Source organism: Nanorana parkeri, unplaced genomic scaffold (assembly GCF_000935625.1).
Source record: "Nanorana parkeri isolate BGI_ZX_2015 unplaced genomic scaffold, ASM93562v1 scaffold554, whole genome shotgun sequence".
Classification (NCBI taxonomy): domain Eukaryota; kingdom Metazoa; phylum Chordata; class Amphibia; order Anura; family Dicroglossidae; genus Nanorana; species Nanorana parkeri.
The window spans coordinates 528,308-545,826 of NW_017306822.1; the positions used below are offsets into that span (position 1 = coordinate 528,308).

General features: G+C 42.3%; 1 protein-coding gene across 1 annotated transcript in view; it reads left to right on the plus strand.

Annotated features, from left to right (window-relative positions):
- Positions 1-17,519, plus strand: part of LOC108791483 (complement C3-like) — a 73,140-nt gene that overhangs the window by 39,483 nt on the left and 16,138 nt on the right. The window contains exons 18-31 of the mRNA XM_018561987.1: positions 905-1,058; positions 2,745-2,830; positions 3,611-3,750; positions 4,273-4,485; positions 6,708-6,774; positions 7,633-7,722; positions 9,472-9,675; positions 9,764-9,839; positions 9,963-10,122; positions 11,150-11,245; positions 12,485-12,635; positions 13,381-13,544; positions 15,107-15,265; positions 15,916-15,975. Of these exons, the coding sequence (XP_018417489.1) occupies positions 905-1,058; positions 2,745-2,830; positions 3,611-3,750; positions 4,273-4,485; positions 6,708-6,774; positions 7,633-7,722; positions 9,472-9,675; positions 9,764-9,839; positions 9,963-10,122; positions 11,150-11,245; positions 12,485-12,635; positions 13,381-13,544; positions 15,107-15,265; positions 15,916-15,975 (1,820 nt within the window). The remainder of the gene's footprint in view (positions 1-904; positions 1,059-2,744; positions 2,831-3,610; positions 3,751-4,272; positions 4,486-6,707; positions 6,775-7,632; positions 7,723-9,471; positions 9,676-9,763; positions 9,840-9,962; positions 10,123-11,149; positions 11,246-12,484; positions 12,636-13,380; positions 13,545-15,106; positions 15,266-15,915; positions 15,976-17,519) is intronic.

A 17,519-nucleotide genomic window follows, 5' to 3' on the forward strand; every position in this document is an offset into this window, starting at 1 on the left:
AACAGAACACCCCCCTGTTCGGTTCGAATTCGAACTTAAGAACATGGGAGTCTATGGAGGTAGAACCTGTGGTCAGGTGCAAGGCTTTAAACAATCAGCGCTTCACAAGGTGCAGTGCCTTGTGGGGCGCTTGACGGGCGAACACTCTGATAGTTTGTGTGTTCGCCCAACACACGAACTGCCGATGTTCGAGTCAAACTCACGTACTAATCACAAGACTGGTCAAACAGGATAAAAATCCATTGGCACACATAATAGTTCTTATATGTTGTATATGTATCATTGTATTATGTAGCACCTTGCCTGGAATTAAACTTTGACAAACTGACACCACGCCGTACGATTGGTTAGGCTGAAAATATTCTGAATATGAAATGTTAAGAAAAAAATTATACTTGAGCTCCGTAACTGGATCACCCAACCAATCCACACCAATCATCATTCATAGGGAAAAAAAAGCCTTCCGAACCACATAATCATCACAATTATGACAAATCACAGCTTTAATTATCTTGCTTTGCATGTAATGAGTCTATCTCATATATTAGTTTCACCTTTTAAGTTGCATTAGTGAAATAAATGAACTTTGCACGATATTCTAATTATTCGAGTTTCACCTGTATATACAGTATATAGTAACATAGCAACATAGTATGTAAGGTTGAATAAAGACCAAGGTCCATCCAGTTCAACCTATGTATGTGAGTTTGTGTGTGTGTCTGTATATGTATATGTATGTATATGTGTAATTATTGTGTCATCTCCTAATTATATACATATCTTTTTTTAAATAAAGTAGCATCGGCCCAAAATGAGTTTTCCCTTAAATTACCATTCTGCAAAACAGCTGATGGTGTTAAATTTGCTGTTCTCCTCTACATAACATTCTGCCTTTCTGTCCCAGTTCGTCCCGGGTCCACCATCGGAGATACAGGAAAGGCAGATGCTCTCAATGAGGACGACTATGCAACCATGGACACTATCTTGTCACGAAGCCTCTTTTATGAGAGCTGGTTGTGGAAGATTGAAAAGCTGCCTACTAAAGCAGATAGCCGCGGGTAAGCGTAACCTACCATTGGCCTCAAAGCAGGATTTATACCACAGACAGCAACCCATCTTACCCAGAGTTCCCAGCTAAAACCAATCAGGACTGCTTTAACCATAAAGGTGCAATTGCCCGGGCACCACTGGTCCAGACTGATAACTGCTCTTAGCTCCAGGTGAGCTGCCTTTAGCCCAGTAACGCCAGGTTCGGAGGTCAGAAAAAGCATTTATTTGATCTAGTGGTTTAAAATGGAAGCTGTTGCCAGACTATGGATACATTCATTTTATTGTATTTTTAACAAGCAGTAAACGGGTTCTAAAACAAGCCCTCACTGAACTCTGTATGTATGTTTGCATTGTGGAGCAATTCATCTTTAAAGTTCATAACAGAGGCAATGAAATCACAGTCCTTCGCTCCCTATTTTCTATGGAAGCAGGAACACGGCATCATGTCAGCTTTCTTATATAAACAAACAGCAGAAGCAGCTTTCAATCCCACTTCAGAGTCTTTGTTGTAAGATTTGAGAATTAATTACTTCAGTGTCTACAGCCACAGAGGTCAGTGAGGATTTGTTTTAAAGTTCATGTAATGCCTGTGTAGAATATGATGTAAATCATTTAAAGGGAAAATGTCATGAACAGTGGATGCTGCCACTGCTGACCTATCACTTAGATTTGTTTTCATTTTTAGGTATAAACATTATTGATAAGGGGAAGAAGGGGAGAGGGGTTGACAGAAAAATGGACAGTTTTAACAATCGATCACACATGCATCGCCATACAGTGTTGGTTTGAAGACACTATACAGTAGACTAATGCGATTGTATAAAAGGACAATGGTAGAAGGCTACAAGTCACTGGAGGCATGAGTTACACAGGGTTATAGATAGGGCTGTCCCTTTAATAAAGCAGCCGGAGCCTGTTGCCTCAGGCGGCATCTCTCAGCTGAAGGCTGAGTGGCATGGCTGCCCTGTTGCACAATGTTTGCAGTGTGCCTGCTGTCCCCTTTCCGGCCAGAGCGTCCCAGGTTGCTAAGAGCCGGGAGGGGAGATGTTTAAGGGCCTTGCACATCTTCCCACCTCAACCTGGGATGCTTTGGCCAGTGTCCTGCCTAGCTCCTGGCAACTAGTGACATCACTGGTTGCCAGGAGCTGGGCAGGACGCTGGCCAGAGTGTCCCAGATTGCTAAGAGCCCGGCCAGGAGATGCAGAGCCTGCAGAGGGCAACCTCACTCTCCTGTCTGGCGGCACTGTCTCCTCTACCCTGCTCCCATGTGCTCCACCATCACCACTGCACACCACCACCTGCAGGAGGCAGCAAAAAGTCTAGGGACACCACTGATTATAGACTTCCCTGTGACAATGCTAACTGGCCTAGTGTTGTTACATAGAGTTAGTCGGAAGTACCAAGTATTTCCTTCTGCTCCAAGGGCTGAACAGAGGGTGGGAGCAAAGGATAAGTAAGTTTTAGCTGGCAGAGAGGGGGAATTAAAGCACGCTTGTTACTCTGACATGAATGAGAAAAGTGTAGGTTTTCTTTTAGGGTGGATGCCATGGTTTGGAGGGTCAATTGGCAGGTAGAAAGGGAATCCAGAACAGGAGAAGAGCATATGAGAAGTCCAGGAGCATGAACCGTTACAATTGTAAATCAAAATAACTATGCATGGGAAACACACAATACTTTACTTTCATCTTTCACAGATATGCATCAAAGACTTTAAATGCCAACTTACCAGATTCCGTCACTACTTGGGAATTTCTGGCAATCAGCCTATCTCCTAACTCAGGTACTGGTCACCAAGTCAAATACAGTTACATGATTAAAAAGAATGTAAAGTGGTTTTGGACTTGGTTGCATGATTCTTAATCTCTGCTTCATTTTAATGGCTCTGCCTTGGGCCTATATAGCCAGTTTTCACAATTCTACAGATATTAACAGATAACAAAAATAACGGTTGGTGAAAATGTTTAGTGAAAGTCCAATATTCTGACTCCGATTGTTGTATTGGTGATTTATCCCTTGCTGAGACCTCTATGCCTGGCCTGTATAAGCAGATATAATCACTGCGGACAATCCTTATCAGATAGCTGAACTCACCAAATACCCTTTCCATCCACAAACGTGCTTTATTCTGTAGATCAGGTTACAGCAGACAAACAGGATACCGCAGATTAATGAATTGGCAGTATTTAAGGCGGTCAAAGATGATAATGTTTCAAGCATGCAATGCAGATTAACATGTGTCCCTGTTAGGAGCAGCCATGACACTTCACTCTGAACAAGAAGGGGAAATACATCATAGATGGGAGGGAACAAAGAAAACATGTGCAATAACCAAATGCAATTAACTAAAACGACCACTAGATGGCAGCACATTAATTAACCATACAATATCTATGATAGAATGTTTTGGGGAAATAAACTAAATTCTCTTTTAACATTAGTGTGAAAATTAACTGCGGCTATGAATACATATTCCATGCAACATTGTGGCAGCACATCCAACCTAACACAACTTCCATTCATTCACCCATTTGTTCACTGCCTTACCATCTTCTCTCCATAGGTATCTGTGTCTCTAAACCCTTTGAAATGCTTGTGAGGAAAAGTTTCTTCATTGACCTGCGCCTCCCATATTCCGTCGTTCGCAACGAGCAAGTGGAGATCCGAGCCGTCCTGCACAGTTACATAGATCAGGAAATCGAGGTACTGGAATGGAATGTGTAAAGCCTCAACATTCCTATCAATGAAAGTAGTTAGTAGTCTGGTCTTGCGGTTCTGGGTTTGAATCCCAGCACATATCTACACATTTTAGTGGGTTTCCTCCGAGGATCCAAAAACAAATTGATAGGTTAAATCATGTATGACCAAAAATTCCAACTCCAGTTAAGACTTCTTGGACAGGGAAATACTTGAACCTGATTAGGGTTTTATTGCAGAATGTGCTCCATTGGGGAGATTTCAGCTCACTTCCTGTCATTGTGACAGCAGGAAAAGACATGTAGAGAGCAGTTTTCACAAGAACAGGGTGAAGGAACCACCACATCTGTGACAAAGCTCTAGAATTTCCCTGAAGGGGGACCAAGAGGAGGATGCTTCATGATTGTGGGCTTTTTAACAGCTTGATTCAAATTTGTGTCAGGTGTTTATTTCTGTATGTGACCCAATTGCCAAGATTTGTCTCTCCTTGCCTAGCTTTGACATTCACTAACCATCTGTCTTTTGTAGGCTGTAGTGGATCTGATCTACAATAAGGAGATGTGCAGTGCGGCAACTGGAGAAGCCGATTTCCGTCAGGTGGTCAAACTAGAGCCCACTGGGACTCTGATCCTCCCATTTGTCATTGTTCCACTAAAGACTGGAGACATTCGTATAGAAGTCAAAGCCTCAGTCAAACACATTTTCCATACCGATGGAGTGGTCAAGAATCTGAAAGTCGTGGTGAGTATAGCGAATGGAAAGGGAATTTACTTTTTTCTTGTGATTGGCCTTATACCAGTATGAGTGTGCTGTTAGGAAGCCAGCCAATATCAAATATACAACTTCTCTGTTATCCACAACAAATGAATGAGTGGTTCCACTGCTGCTGACATGTTGTTTATCCTATGATGAGCGATTAGGGACTCTGACCAGTCCTGGCTTTTTGGAAGCAAAAAGTCCTGGGACAGAGTTTCTGGCCATACACAATCCAGTGTAGGCAATTGGCCAGTTTGTATGTAGCCGTAGCACAGGCTACATCCAGAGGTACATCCTGTCCTCTTTCTGCTAAGGCCCTCCTTTCTACCTGTGGCCCTGCCTCGACCCTGTATTTAGTTACTAGACTTGTGCGCCGTCAAAAAATTCGTTCTGTTTCGTTTCGGAATATCCGTTATTTCGTATTTCGTAATTCGTAACTGAACTCAATTCGGATTCGGATTCGTACGAAATACGAATTTTCGTTAGTGGCGGTTATATTTTCGTAACTTTACGAACATTCGTTATGATGAAGTTAAAAAGCAAAATAGCTTTGTTAATATTGGAGTGGTAGTTGTTTTTTTATCCAAAATACGAATTCCGTATTCCGAATTCCGTATTTCGGACTTTAAAAAAAACTACCATCAACTCCAATATAAATGTACTTTGCTTTTTACCTTCAATATAACGAATGTTCGTAATGGAACGAAAATACGTCAACGGAATTTCGTATTTCCTGCCTGTATTTGTAATGCAACTCTCAGCAGCAGAAGAGAACCTCTGATTGGTCAACCAAAACGAAATACGAATTCCATTAACAGATTCCGTATTCCGAATTCCGTATTTCGGACTTTAAAAAAAAAACTACCATCAACTCCAATATAAATGTACTTTGCTTTTTAACTTTATTATAACGAATGTTCGTAACAGAACGAAAATACGTCAACGGAATTTCGTATTTCCTGCCTGTGTGTGTAACTGTGTATTGTAATGCATCAGCAGCAGCGGATCCGTATCTCGGATTAAAAAAAAATCTTGTCATGCTGTTCAACCTCATTTACAGGGGTAATATTAGTTCCTGTTTCAAAGAAATTCGGATCCAAAATTCGTTAACGGAATTTCGTATTTCGGATATAATTCGGAAACTGCCATTCGGATTTCGGATGCTCCGAAATTCGGAATTTCAGGAAAATTCGTACGAATTTCGATTCGTAACGAAATGAATCGCACATGTCTATTAGTTACCATACCGACACATGGTCGCAAAATGTCTACATCTAGAACAGAGGGGACGGCCCTGCTGCACAGGTGACTCCAGCTCACTTCTTCTGTTTGTTTTGGGAATGTTTATGCTGTACCTCTAACGGTACTGAGGTCTGTAATTAGAAACCCTTTTACCCTATGATTATAGGGTCTACCTTATCAGTGGAGGCCTCCTCGGCTCCACTGGCAGAGACCAAGTCCCTTGCCTTATAAACTGGGGTTTCTACAGCAGTCACACAAGACGTAGTGACCAAATTCACCAAGTTCCTCATTGGTTCTGACCTCCAGAGGTCCTAACTGTACTCCCACAGCTTCCCTCACAGAACCTCTGCTGGGAGTGCACTCATTCATGGACAGATCCCAGTTACTGTTCATAATCAGAAGCTGCTAGGATGGACTCCCGATCACTGACAATCACAGTGACCACATGATCGTGAGCCTGCCTACCAGCTGCTGCTATCGTGGACACGTTAAAGGCTTGGTAAGAGTTGGTGGTAAGGGGTTAAAAGAGACCGTTTTGGCTCCTATTGTGTTACTATGTACTACTCTTCATTTAGAGGATCAGTCTGTTCTATCCAGTCCCAGGTCTTTCAGAGCATATACAGATGTAAAAACCTTCCATTGCATCTGCTCTTCAAAGTATTTCTCTTCCTTGGTTCTCCGGCCACCACAAGGTCAGGAGTAAAAAGTCTTCTAAACCCTCAGGAAAGCCTTTAATAGCATAAAGGTGTGCCCCCACTTTTTCAAAAGGGGGGCATGTTTGTTAAGATTGGACCACTCTGGACTAATGTACGTATGCATGAAAATGTATACCTGGAGTTCAGCTTTAATTTTAAACCTTTGTAGGTAATGAATGAAGAAGAATCCCTTTTTGGTGAAGGTTATTTTTAAGGCCTTAAATTACTTGCCATTTAATCACCAATTATTTATATAATTTTTGCTTCCAGCCCGAAGGATTAAGAATTCTTAAAAGCATTCAGAGTGTCATTCTGGACCCCCTACGCTCAGCAGACAGTGAGTTATTAACATTTCCTTTCTTCTTATTCACTTCAAACTTTTCTTTTCTTATATATTGGATTTCTAAGTGTCAAAATGCAAAGGCTAAACGCATCAGTCCAATACTTTCCTTCATTACTGTCAAGTGTTTGTAGAAGGGTCTCTGATTCTGATCACATCAGAAATAGGCTCTAAACAGATAAAGGAATATCTTTGGAGTTTGAATGGGTACTAAGTACACAGAAGGGGCAGAAAGGGAAGGGCTGAAGTTATGAGGGCCCAGTTGGTAGGGTGATGGAGAAGGGCAATAAATCCATTCAAAACCTTTTAATGTTTTTTTACTTTTGGATAGCGCAGGGAAGGGTTAGGGGCCTTCATCAGGTTCCTAATGCTTGCTGTGCTCCCACTGGAGAGATTTCCTCTCCCAGTGACACAAGAAGTAAAAGGAAATCCTCCCAAAGTGTAGTGAAATCCTGTGTTTGGCAGCCGTTGCTGGAACAGGTTTCGGTATTGGGAGATTTACCTTCTGCTCCTGTTCCAGCAAGATTTAAAATTTTTCTCACTTTCTCTATTAGTGAAATTGGGCCAATAGTCATAAAATGATAACGATTCCCCCTAATGGACAAACAGACATCCATACAAACCTGGCAGAAGTTCTAAATCTTCCACACTTGACCCAAAGCTAGAAAAATAAGTTTTGTTCACCTTTAAGATGCAACAAATCTAACAAAGGCCAGGGGGATCTACCTGTTTATAGGCAATCTATAGGCTTTCGAGTTCTTCTTTTGCCATCTGTCATTCTCCTTGTCTCCTATCTCTCCTTTACCTGCTGAGCCATCTCCTCACAACTAATGGCTGTCCTATAAACCTTTGCAGCGCCTGGAACCCAGGTACTCACCATTAATACATCTCCACCCACTGACATCGTTCCGAACACTGAAGCCAACACCTACATTAGTGTGCAAGGTAAGCAGCCTAGTTCCAACACTGAACATTCGTGATCAGGTGCATGCCCATCGTGAATGAAATTGATAGATTTTGGCTATGCCGTAAGTAGTACATTGTTCCATATGCCATCGGTTTTAGACAACCTTCAGGAAAACATTGAGCTTTCTTTTCTTGAAAGATGGTGTTTGTGCAGCCACTGCAAAATTAGCAAAATCCAGTGATGGAACTACATTGGGGGTGTCAGTTACTCTAGAGCAGTTACTCTCAACCTTTTTTGGCCAACACATCAGGGATACTCCCCCAGCTCAGATAAAATGTGGATGTTCAAAACCTATTTTAAAGTTAAAAGAGCAAAATGAAAATGTAATATATACGCAGTCTATCCATAGCATTAACATGGCAGTGTTTGTTTTTCTAAGTCCCCCCGGCACATAGGTTTTTTTCATATCCAGTAGATCACTTATGTTTCCACTTCCTGTACCAGGCCAAGCTGTTCAGTAAAAAAACGGCGGGTTTAGTTCATGAAGTCCCAGTCTCTGCTGCTAAATGGTAGGAATAGCTGTCAATCAACCAGCAGGGGGCATTGACTGCAGTGGTTTGGATGATAGTACATCTGCCTGTAGTTCACATAGGAGGATAAGTACACTCCTGTAGCATTGGGAGATGGTGGCTATTAAAGAGAGCACAGAGAGAGTGCAAAAATGGAAGGATTAACAGGTATTTAATAATCAATTACTCTCATTAATATCCAAAACAGTGCTGACTGCTGTCAACATACCCGAACAGAGCCAAGCTTCATTTTCCAAACTGCTCCTTCGATCAGCTGATCAAGGGATGCCGGCTGGAAGGGTACTGACAGTGACACCCACTGTGCGAATTGCTTCCTGTTCATCATGAACCAGCCAAAATTTGATACATGCGTACCGGCTTTAAGCTCAATCCAACAAGAGTCCCACGGTTATTGCTTATTAATCCAGTCTTGGGGCTCAAGGCCAGGGCATGTTTTACACTCACAATATACTGTGTCCATAATATCAAGCATTACTGGGAACCTGTCCACCAATTACAATTCACCAATGTTGCAACCTAAGGAAGAGGATTTTGATCCACCATATTGGCCTTCAGGTATCCACAGCCTTTGAGGTATCCCTGACATGTGTCAAAATACCCCCAGGGTAGGCATACCCCAGGCTGAGAACTACTGCTCTAAGGCCAATGTATTGGCATGGCTGCATCTCTTGTGAGTCACCATTGTGGAGCTTCCACTCCATCAGGAAATCACTAAACTGTGTTGTATATTTGCATCAAGTATCACTGACTACAAATATGTTATCAGGGTAATGGTCCAATGGAAGACAAGACCTCTTGGCTACTTCCAGCTGGCTATATTTACCATTTGTCTTTAGCTGAATCTGTTGGACATTTTAAACATTTAAAAGTCCTGAGCATACATCACAAGATGACTTACAGTATATTGCATGCGTTAACCAGGAAAACCTGTTTTGTGTATCCCTCTGAAATTACATTCACATCGTTACTAGGGGCCTGACTTCAGGTCTAAGCCCCTTTGACTTGTTTTTCCACTGCTCAGTGACAGTGCCATTACTGGGGCATTCTCATTGGAAAAGGAGAAGGTTTTCACTGAACTAACCAAGTCCAGGCAACATTCTCAAACAACTTTTACTATGGCCTATGAATAATGGCATATAATGTACCACTTGCATACTCCATCAATTTGTAAATATACTGTATCCTTCAAATACTCAGGAAGTCTTCTTGGAGAAACCCTACAGAATTCCATCGATGGTGCCAACTTGAAACATCTAATTACGGTGCCCTCTGGTTGTGGAGAGCAGATTATGATGAGCATGACACCAACGGTGATCGCCACTCGTTTCCTGGACGTCACCAACCAATGGGAAAGAATAGGAGTTGAACGCAGAGCAGAGGCCATTAAAAACATTGAACAAGGTGGGTCTAGAATGTGCAAGAGTCAACTAATTCTACTTCAATTAAAAAAAAGCTCAGCTAATACAGATGTTCACACTTGTATCTCTAGGATACATACAACAGATGACATATCGGAAACCTGACAACTCCTACTCTGCATTTACTAACAGACCCGCCAGCACTTGGTAAGCCCATTGAGCCACATGTTGGCCAAATCTTTCAATACATCTCCTCATATTCCTTTTTCTCCTTCATGTCGTGCCTGTGTTGCATTCAGTCTCTCACATCAGATCTTTTTCCTTCATTAGGCTCACTGCCTATGTGGTAAAGGTGTTTGCCATGGCAGGAAGAATGATGAACATAGAAAAAGACATTTTGTGTGGGGCCATGAAATGGCTCCTTTCTGAAAAGCAGCTACCAATTGGCACGTTCAAGGAAGATGCTCCAGTCATACATGGAGAGATGGTGGTATGTTGGGAAATTTAGGAAGTAAAAGTTAACCCAAGAAAAAGAAACTGAGGCTTCCACAAATGTGTATTTTTAGTTCTGAAGCACAAGAAAACTTTTTTTTCCTCCTGCTCCTCCATATTTCAGAGATTTTGTCAGAAGATTGTGGGCCAGTAGTTAAAAGGGGCTTGTTCAAAATGTCCTAATTATACTAATGTGTGTAGACATGAAAAGGGGTCAGCTAACTGTGTGGACTGATCAGGATTTAACTCCAATAACTGAGCTTTAGGGTAGAGCAGATTTTAAAGTTTTTTTATGTTTGTGGCAGACTTTAAAGAGACCCTGTCGGGGATCGCATTTAAATGGGGAGGGTGCACCTCTGTTGCAACATGTAACAAATATGATCAGGGCCAACCAAGGCCCAGCCTTGGGGCAGCAGGGAGTAGAGGGCAGCAGAGGTGTGGAATTCCTATCTCCCGATGCCCGGGACATGCAGTTCTGGACGCCGGGCGGTTAGTTATTTTCTACATTTAGCCCTTCTTTTGGCAAGCAGAGCTAAATGTATAGGGGGAATCCGCCGCTTGTTTTGTACAGGTGATCTCGGCGATGTCGCCAAGATCACTTGTATGCAGCCTAAATATGATGTGAGTGTTATCCCCAATTTAGCTGCACAAAGTAGACATACACTTTAACGTGACTTTAACGTGACATTTCTCAAGTTAAGCTCCGACTACCATCCTTTTAACCAGTGAGAGCATCCTTATTGGTCCCTAAGGAGATCCAACTGGACAGGGCTATAATGTGTGGTTGGGGCTTAGCCCTGAATTCAAGGAAGATGATACCAGGATCAGAGGGCCACACAAAACATAATAGCAAACACCCTGCAGTCATTTTGTAGCCAACAGTTTAATATTAAAAGCAAAGTATGAACCAGCTTACAAAATCTATTCTTTCCAAGTTTCTGTAAGTGACCTGGTACGGCATAATAGTATAATTGCCTAGTTGGGGTAATCCACTTGGATGGCATTAAGATGTCCTTTCTCTGCAGGGAGGAACAGGAAACACCGACCCTGACGCCTCTCTTACTGCTTTTGTCCTTATTGCCTTAGTGGAAGCCAAGAGTTTTTGTGAAAACACAATTCCGGTAAGCAATACCTTATTTCTGTATGCCAATGATTGCTGAATGCAGTTCAGTTATATGTTCTGCATGCAAAAAGGGAATTCTGAGAATTTTGTAGAACTTAGATTCTAGGTTTGAACTTGTCTGTAGTTATTCCCAAGACACAATTGCCTTGTTGCCCTTTAGTTCACATGCTCCTGCTTTACTGTTCTGTACACCAATGGGGATGTGGCCTCTAATGGTACCCTATGTCATCCACACCTGCAACAGTGTTCAGCTTAGCATTAGAAATGGGTTAATTTGCTCAGGTTCAATTCACCAAGGGTTAGGTGAATCCTCTTTGAAATTTGGTGAACCCAAACTTAGCAGCAAATGCCATTGAAGACTAGAGGGGGCAAATCTTGATGATAAATTATGGATATTGTAAGCCTCAGTGCATTTTACGAACATGGAATGAATGTTTGTAGTTGTGGGCAATCACAGGGCATTACATATGACAAGAAGTCTAAAGAGGTGGCCACAGCCCACCCATCCCACGTTATCACCAAATTAAGCAAAGAAATGCCTAAAGTCAATCCCACCCACCAAAAACGTGACACTCACCTGCACCCCAATGTGTAAACACCCCACTGTGCACAAATAAAACCACAGAATAAACATGGTAGAATCAATCCATCCAAAGGAAGGGTTATTGTGCAATGTTTTCTTTGGATGGATTTATTCTACCATGCTTGTGCCGTGATTTTATTGGGTCTCTTTTCCAAGTGTCTTCTTGTTTGACTGGTGGCATCACATGTCCTCCCTCTCTTCCTCTGGTGGCAGGGGGGGGCAGTTCACTGAACATAGCTCACCTAATGATGTGTGATTACTATACAGTGCAGTAGTACTCTGAGCTCAGGCTGTGTGATGCCATGCCCCTGGGGGCGGGTCGAAGTTGGCTAAATGACACTAAATTGGCTAAAATTGGCTAAATTCAACCTAAAAGACCAATGACATCAAGTAGTGGGATAGAATTACTATAGGAGACAGCTCTGCATTGAAGGTGAGCATTTCAGCAAAATAATTTTTTGTGATGCTGGCCTTGATTTGATTTTTTTAATACAAAAAACACTGTACCTCTATTTTAAACTTCCATCAAACACTGCATTTCGGCCTTTTCCAAGGTATGGGTAGGAAATGCTAGAGCTTACGGTGCATCAGAGTCTCTGTTTGATGTCGCTTTGATTTCCTGATCTGTATTCCCTATTCATTATATAACTTCAGGATCTGCAATCCAAACTGGATAAGAGCTCCACCTACTTGGAGGGTCGGCTGAAGACCCTGAAGAATCCGTACAGCATCTGCATCACGTCGTATGCGCTCTCCTTGGTGGGAAAACTGCCAGATCATCAACAGCTCATAAAAAGTTCAACAGGTTTGTTCAAGTGTTTTCTCTTACTCTAGATTTCCAGACGGATCTTAGAAGGAGCTTGCTGTGTATCATTGGCTCATGGGTGATGGTCAGTCCTTGAGAAGTAAACAGGAAGCAGAACCTGTGTATGTAATAAACAACCCAGATAGCAAGGATAACTTGCCACAAACTTGTAGCCGGGTTAAATTGTAATTCTTGTTAACTTGCTGCACACATTCCTGGCAAATTGTAGACTTGCAGAACACTTACAGCACAAGTTCTAGTTGACACTTTTTGAATTTGTATCAAATTTGCTTGGCAAGTCTACAGCAAGAGTCTTAGCAAGAGCTCCGCAAGCTCGCTGGTCAGGAGACTTGCAATGCAGACTTGCTGTAATTGTGCAACAAAATTGGCAAGTAGCTTGGCGAATAGTTTAGCAAGTCATTTTCAAACTTGCAGCCCAATTGCTCGCTATCTGGGAATATGGCCTCCCCTATGTACATATGTTTAAAACATCTGTAGACAGAAAACTTTATTGCCTAGTGTCTATCTAAAAAATGATAAAACCATTTTTAAATTCAGCAGTATACGAACAGAGCGCACTATCCAGAGAATTCCAATACTGCAGACTTTATTAAAATTCACAGCAAATCCAGTATATCAGTGAAAAAAAGTGTATAAAGCTACAAATGCCAGCACTGCACACCCCCAACCAACTACAACCTTCTTTTGGCTCCCCATTTTTAAATTGTTTTTCTTTTGTGGCTAGGTGGCACCCACTGGGCAGACTATTCTTCAGATCTCTACATGATCGAAGCCTCTTCGTACGGCCTGTTAGCCCTTCTCAAGCTCAAGCAGTACCTATTGGCCGAACCTGTGGCCAAATGGCTGACAGAACAAAGATTCTATGGCGGAGGCTACGGATCCACACAGGTAGAGTACACCACATGGGTAGAGGGATGAAAGAGAAGGGAGAATGGGGGTAAGCATGGTATATTCCCAGTTAGCTCTGTGTCCTTGTAGTACAGGTATCTGAGGTTCACTTTCCACCAGGGACGCTATCTACGTGGAGTTTGTAGGTTTTCCCTGGGTGTGCGCTCCCTCCATCAATCCAAAAATATTATGGTGGGTTTACTGGTTTCTGCCTAAACTGGGACTAGGGAGTGACTGTGGAAGGGACATATGATAGTCAGCTCTACTTGGACAAGGATTAATCTTTAATTTTATTACAGAATTTACATGCAAAAAAAATTGTGTGTGAATTTTACACGTTCGCTTACTCACTGTGGCATATTTCCATGATCAGATTACACATGGAGATTTGTAAAGTAGCCACCGCTCCAAGCTTGCTCTTTTGATGGACTACAAGCTCAATACAAATTATTAAACTAAACATGAGACTGTAGTCCATCCCGGGAGTGAGCTTGGAGCGGTGACTACTTTACAACACACACATGGACTATGTGGAACAAAAGTAGCCTCCCTCCAGAAGGAAGGACAGTGTCGGCACCAATTCAGAGATGATTGGAGGATCTACAGCCGAATGATACACAAATAAGATAAATTTTTGTTAAAAGTTAAGGTACTTGAATGTATTTTTAAGTTTTAACGCTTGAGTTTAGTGTCACTTTAAAGACTCATGAGGCTGAATTGTGTGTGCGGGGATCTGGGGGGAGATTTGTCTAGCTTAGCATTAAGAACTAATATGGAATATGACTTTTTGATGATTATGGAGGATGTCCACCAGGGGGGAAAAAAGGAGATTTAGTTTGCATTGGGTGTGTAGTAGGTGTACATAGTAACTTCTGTACCTTAAAGAGAGCCTTGTATTAGAAGGTAGTGACCTTGTGGGTGAAGGTGGTTCGGTTATGTAAGGCTATTAATACTCCTCACTTATTCATGGGGACATGCCTGGAATATTTGTGTATAATGGGTGTCAAAGTAACTGGGGGTTGAGAAGAAAGAAATGTCGGTCTCTTGAAGGAAGTTGATGTCTACCTATTGGGTGTGAAGGTATTTCAAAGTCTTGACCCACTTTTGGCAGGATGCTGGCCAGTTGTCAGTTACGAGTCTTGGTCAGGAGTTGAGTCAGGAGCGATAGACTGTAAAATGCATACAGAATTGTATGAAATAATGGACAGATGTGCATTTGGCAGGCAAGTATAATGTGGTAAAGGACATGCAGGGCTATGATGGGTAGGCAGTTGAAAGAAGGGCACTTAGTCGTCATTTTTCATTACTTAATGTCCTCAGTGACAACAGGCAAGGAAATTTTGAGTAAATCTCTCCAATGGGAGACCCACATGAGAATGCAACCCTTTTCTTTAAAGTGCCACTGAATATGTTGGACTGAATAAGCAACCAATCAGATTTAACTTTCCATCATAGAACTTTGAATTGTGATCGGTTGCTCAGAATCACTTTGGCCTTGTTCTTTGTTTTAGAGTGACGACTGAACCTCTGTAACCTGTTGGCTTTGATCCCTCTCCTTCCAGGCCACCATTATGGTGTTCCAGGCATTATCAGAGTTCCAGATTCACTCACCTGAAATGAACGAGATTGATATGGATGTGACGATGTCTTTGCCAGGGAGAAGTGGAAGCTTTACATGGAAACTCCACACAGAAAATGCGCTCGTCCAACGTAGCGAGAAGGTCAGTGTGTTTTTTCTGTATATCTTTTCTTTCACTGTTTTTCTTTTTCTTTTCATTGAAACAATATATAAAGATCATTAAACCTTATCTCTAAATACTCTAAATCAGAAATTAAACAATTCCGAGCTACCATATTTTATACTCTGGTTCATTCCTGCCTGGTGTGGCACTTGCTAGAATTGCTATAGCAGACACTGGAAATGTGGATATTTCCGTTAAAACACATGGTGATGGCTACCTTTTGTGTGTAAAGGGCTAAATGTGGAGTTAACCGACCCCAGTGATGATCACTCTCAGTCAGCCTGCACATAGAATGCTGCCCTGCGAGCTGAAAAGTTGAGTATAACTAGGTTGGGTGGGGACCCTTTACAAGCACCTGGTCATTTTGCCCTGAATGGGCATGACACTGTCTCTTTAAGAAAAGCTTGCTGGGTTCCATCCCATCGTATTGGGCTGTCTTGCTGCATCCTGGGGTAATTTCTTGTGTATTACTTGAAATAGATTGTAAGCCCTCAGGGGCAGGGCCTTCCTTGTCTTGAATTGTATTGTAACTGTAATGTCTTCCTTATATGGTAAAGTGCTGCGCAAACTGTTGGCGCTATATAAATCCCGTATAATAATAATAACATAATAATGTGCATCTCCTGCAGGCTGAAATGAAAGACAAGATCATTGTGACGGCCAAAGGAAAAGGGCAGGGTACGCTAACGGTAAGTGGGAACATGTCTGTCCATCATCATTGCATTAAAATGGCGCTTTAATCGTGTCTAAAGCCAAAGTTATTTTTTATTTTTATTTGAATAGAGTGTGAAAGGGTCAGAACCTTTTTGCTGCTTGTGCTCCCACTTGGGAGATTACCCCTCCTTTTGTCCTGGTGACTATTTTACAATTGTCACCCAAAACAGCAATAGAGGAACAATCTTCCAGTGGGGACACCTGCTGTGACGACAACTTGGAAAGAATTCCACTTGTTTCTTGTTGTGTCCCGAGGACAAGAAGTGAAGGGAAATGTCTGCATCGGGGCACAGAACTAAACGAAAACCTGGTGGGGTCTTACCATCCCCTACTGTCTTCGATGGGTTATTAGTTGTATAAGATATTGCCCTTTTGTTTAGCGTGATCATGTGAGGAATGCGAACTGACACACACACTTAGTCGCAGGATTAGCAATTCTAAAGTTTATTAGCTAGCACACTTAGGGTTGCCACCTGTCCAGGATTCACCCGGACAGTCCAGGTTTTGAATGCTCTATCCAGGTTTCATGGCAGCAGAAACCCGAACACAAGATGTCAGGCAGAAAGAGGCAACCAAAATTAGGATAGGGGCTACTGGCCCCACACTGAAAATAGTCTCAACTGTGATATTTACATATGAATGGGTGGCACTGTTTACATATTAATAAGCCATGACTCATTCTCCCCAAAAAATGTCCACGTGTCGATAGAAGTGTTTGGGTTTTGCTGGAAGAAAAGGTGGCAACCCTAAGCACACTACTTTATAATTATCATAATTCTACCTGTCCATGCAGGCCAGTTTTACCTGAATCTGGTACTTGTTTATAGTTTTGTTTCTTTAGAAAGAGAAAGTCAAAAGAGATGGTTGAAAAACAAGTTGGCGGAATATAAAAAGACTCGAGGCTGCTATAGAGTCTGCTCCGTCAGCAGACTGTTGGCTTTCTGGTACATGTGATATCCATTCCACATACCCCAGCAGGTGCCACCCCCTCTACCACTCTCCTACGGGCCTGGGATGTCCATGGCAGGTGTCAGCAGGGAAGAGTGGAGGGTGATTAGTACATATCCATTCACCGATCTTCTCTCTGGTGAATGAACCTGAAAGGGATGAGGATTTTGTCACTTCTGTTTTCTGAGCTGTCCATCACCCGCCATGTATTCCAGACTCTGCTGCCCCCTCCTATGGCCCTAGGATGGCCATGGACAGGTGTCAGCGAGGAAGAGTGGAGGGCGATCAGCAAATATCTATTCACTGATATTCTCTCTAGTGAATGAACCTGAAAGGGGCAAGGATTTGTCACTTCTGGTTTCTGAGCTGTCATTCACCCACCATCTTGGACTCTTCTTCCCCTCCCATGGGCCGAGGATGACCATGGTGGGTGTCAGTGAGAAAGAGTGGAAGGTGATCAGCAAATATCTATTCACTGATTTTCTATCCAGTGAATGAACCAGATAAGGATGAGGATTTTGTCACTTCTGGAACTGATTGCTATGGTGGGTATCAGCAGAGGACAGCGGGG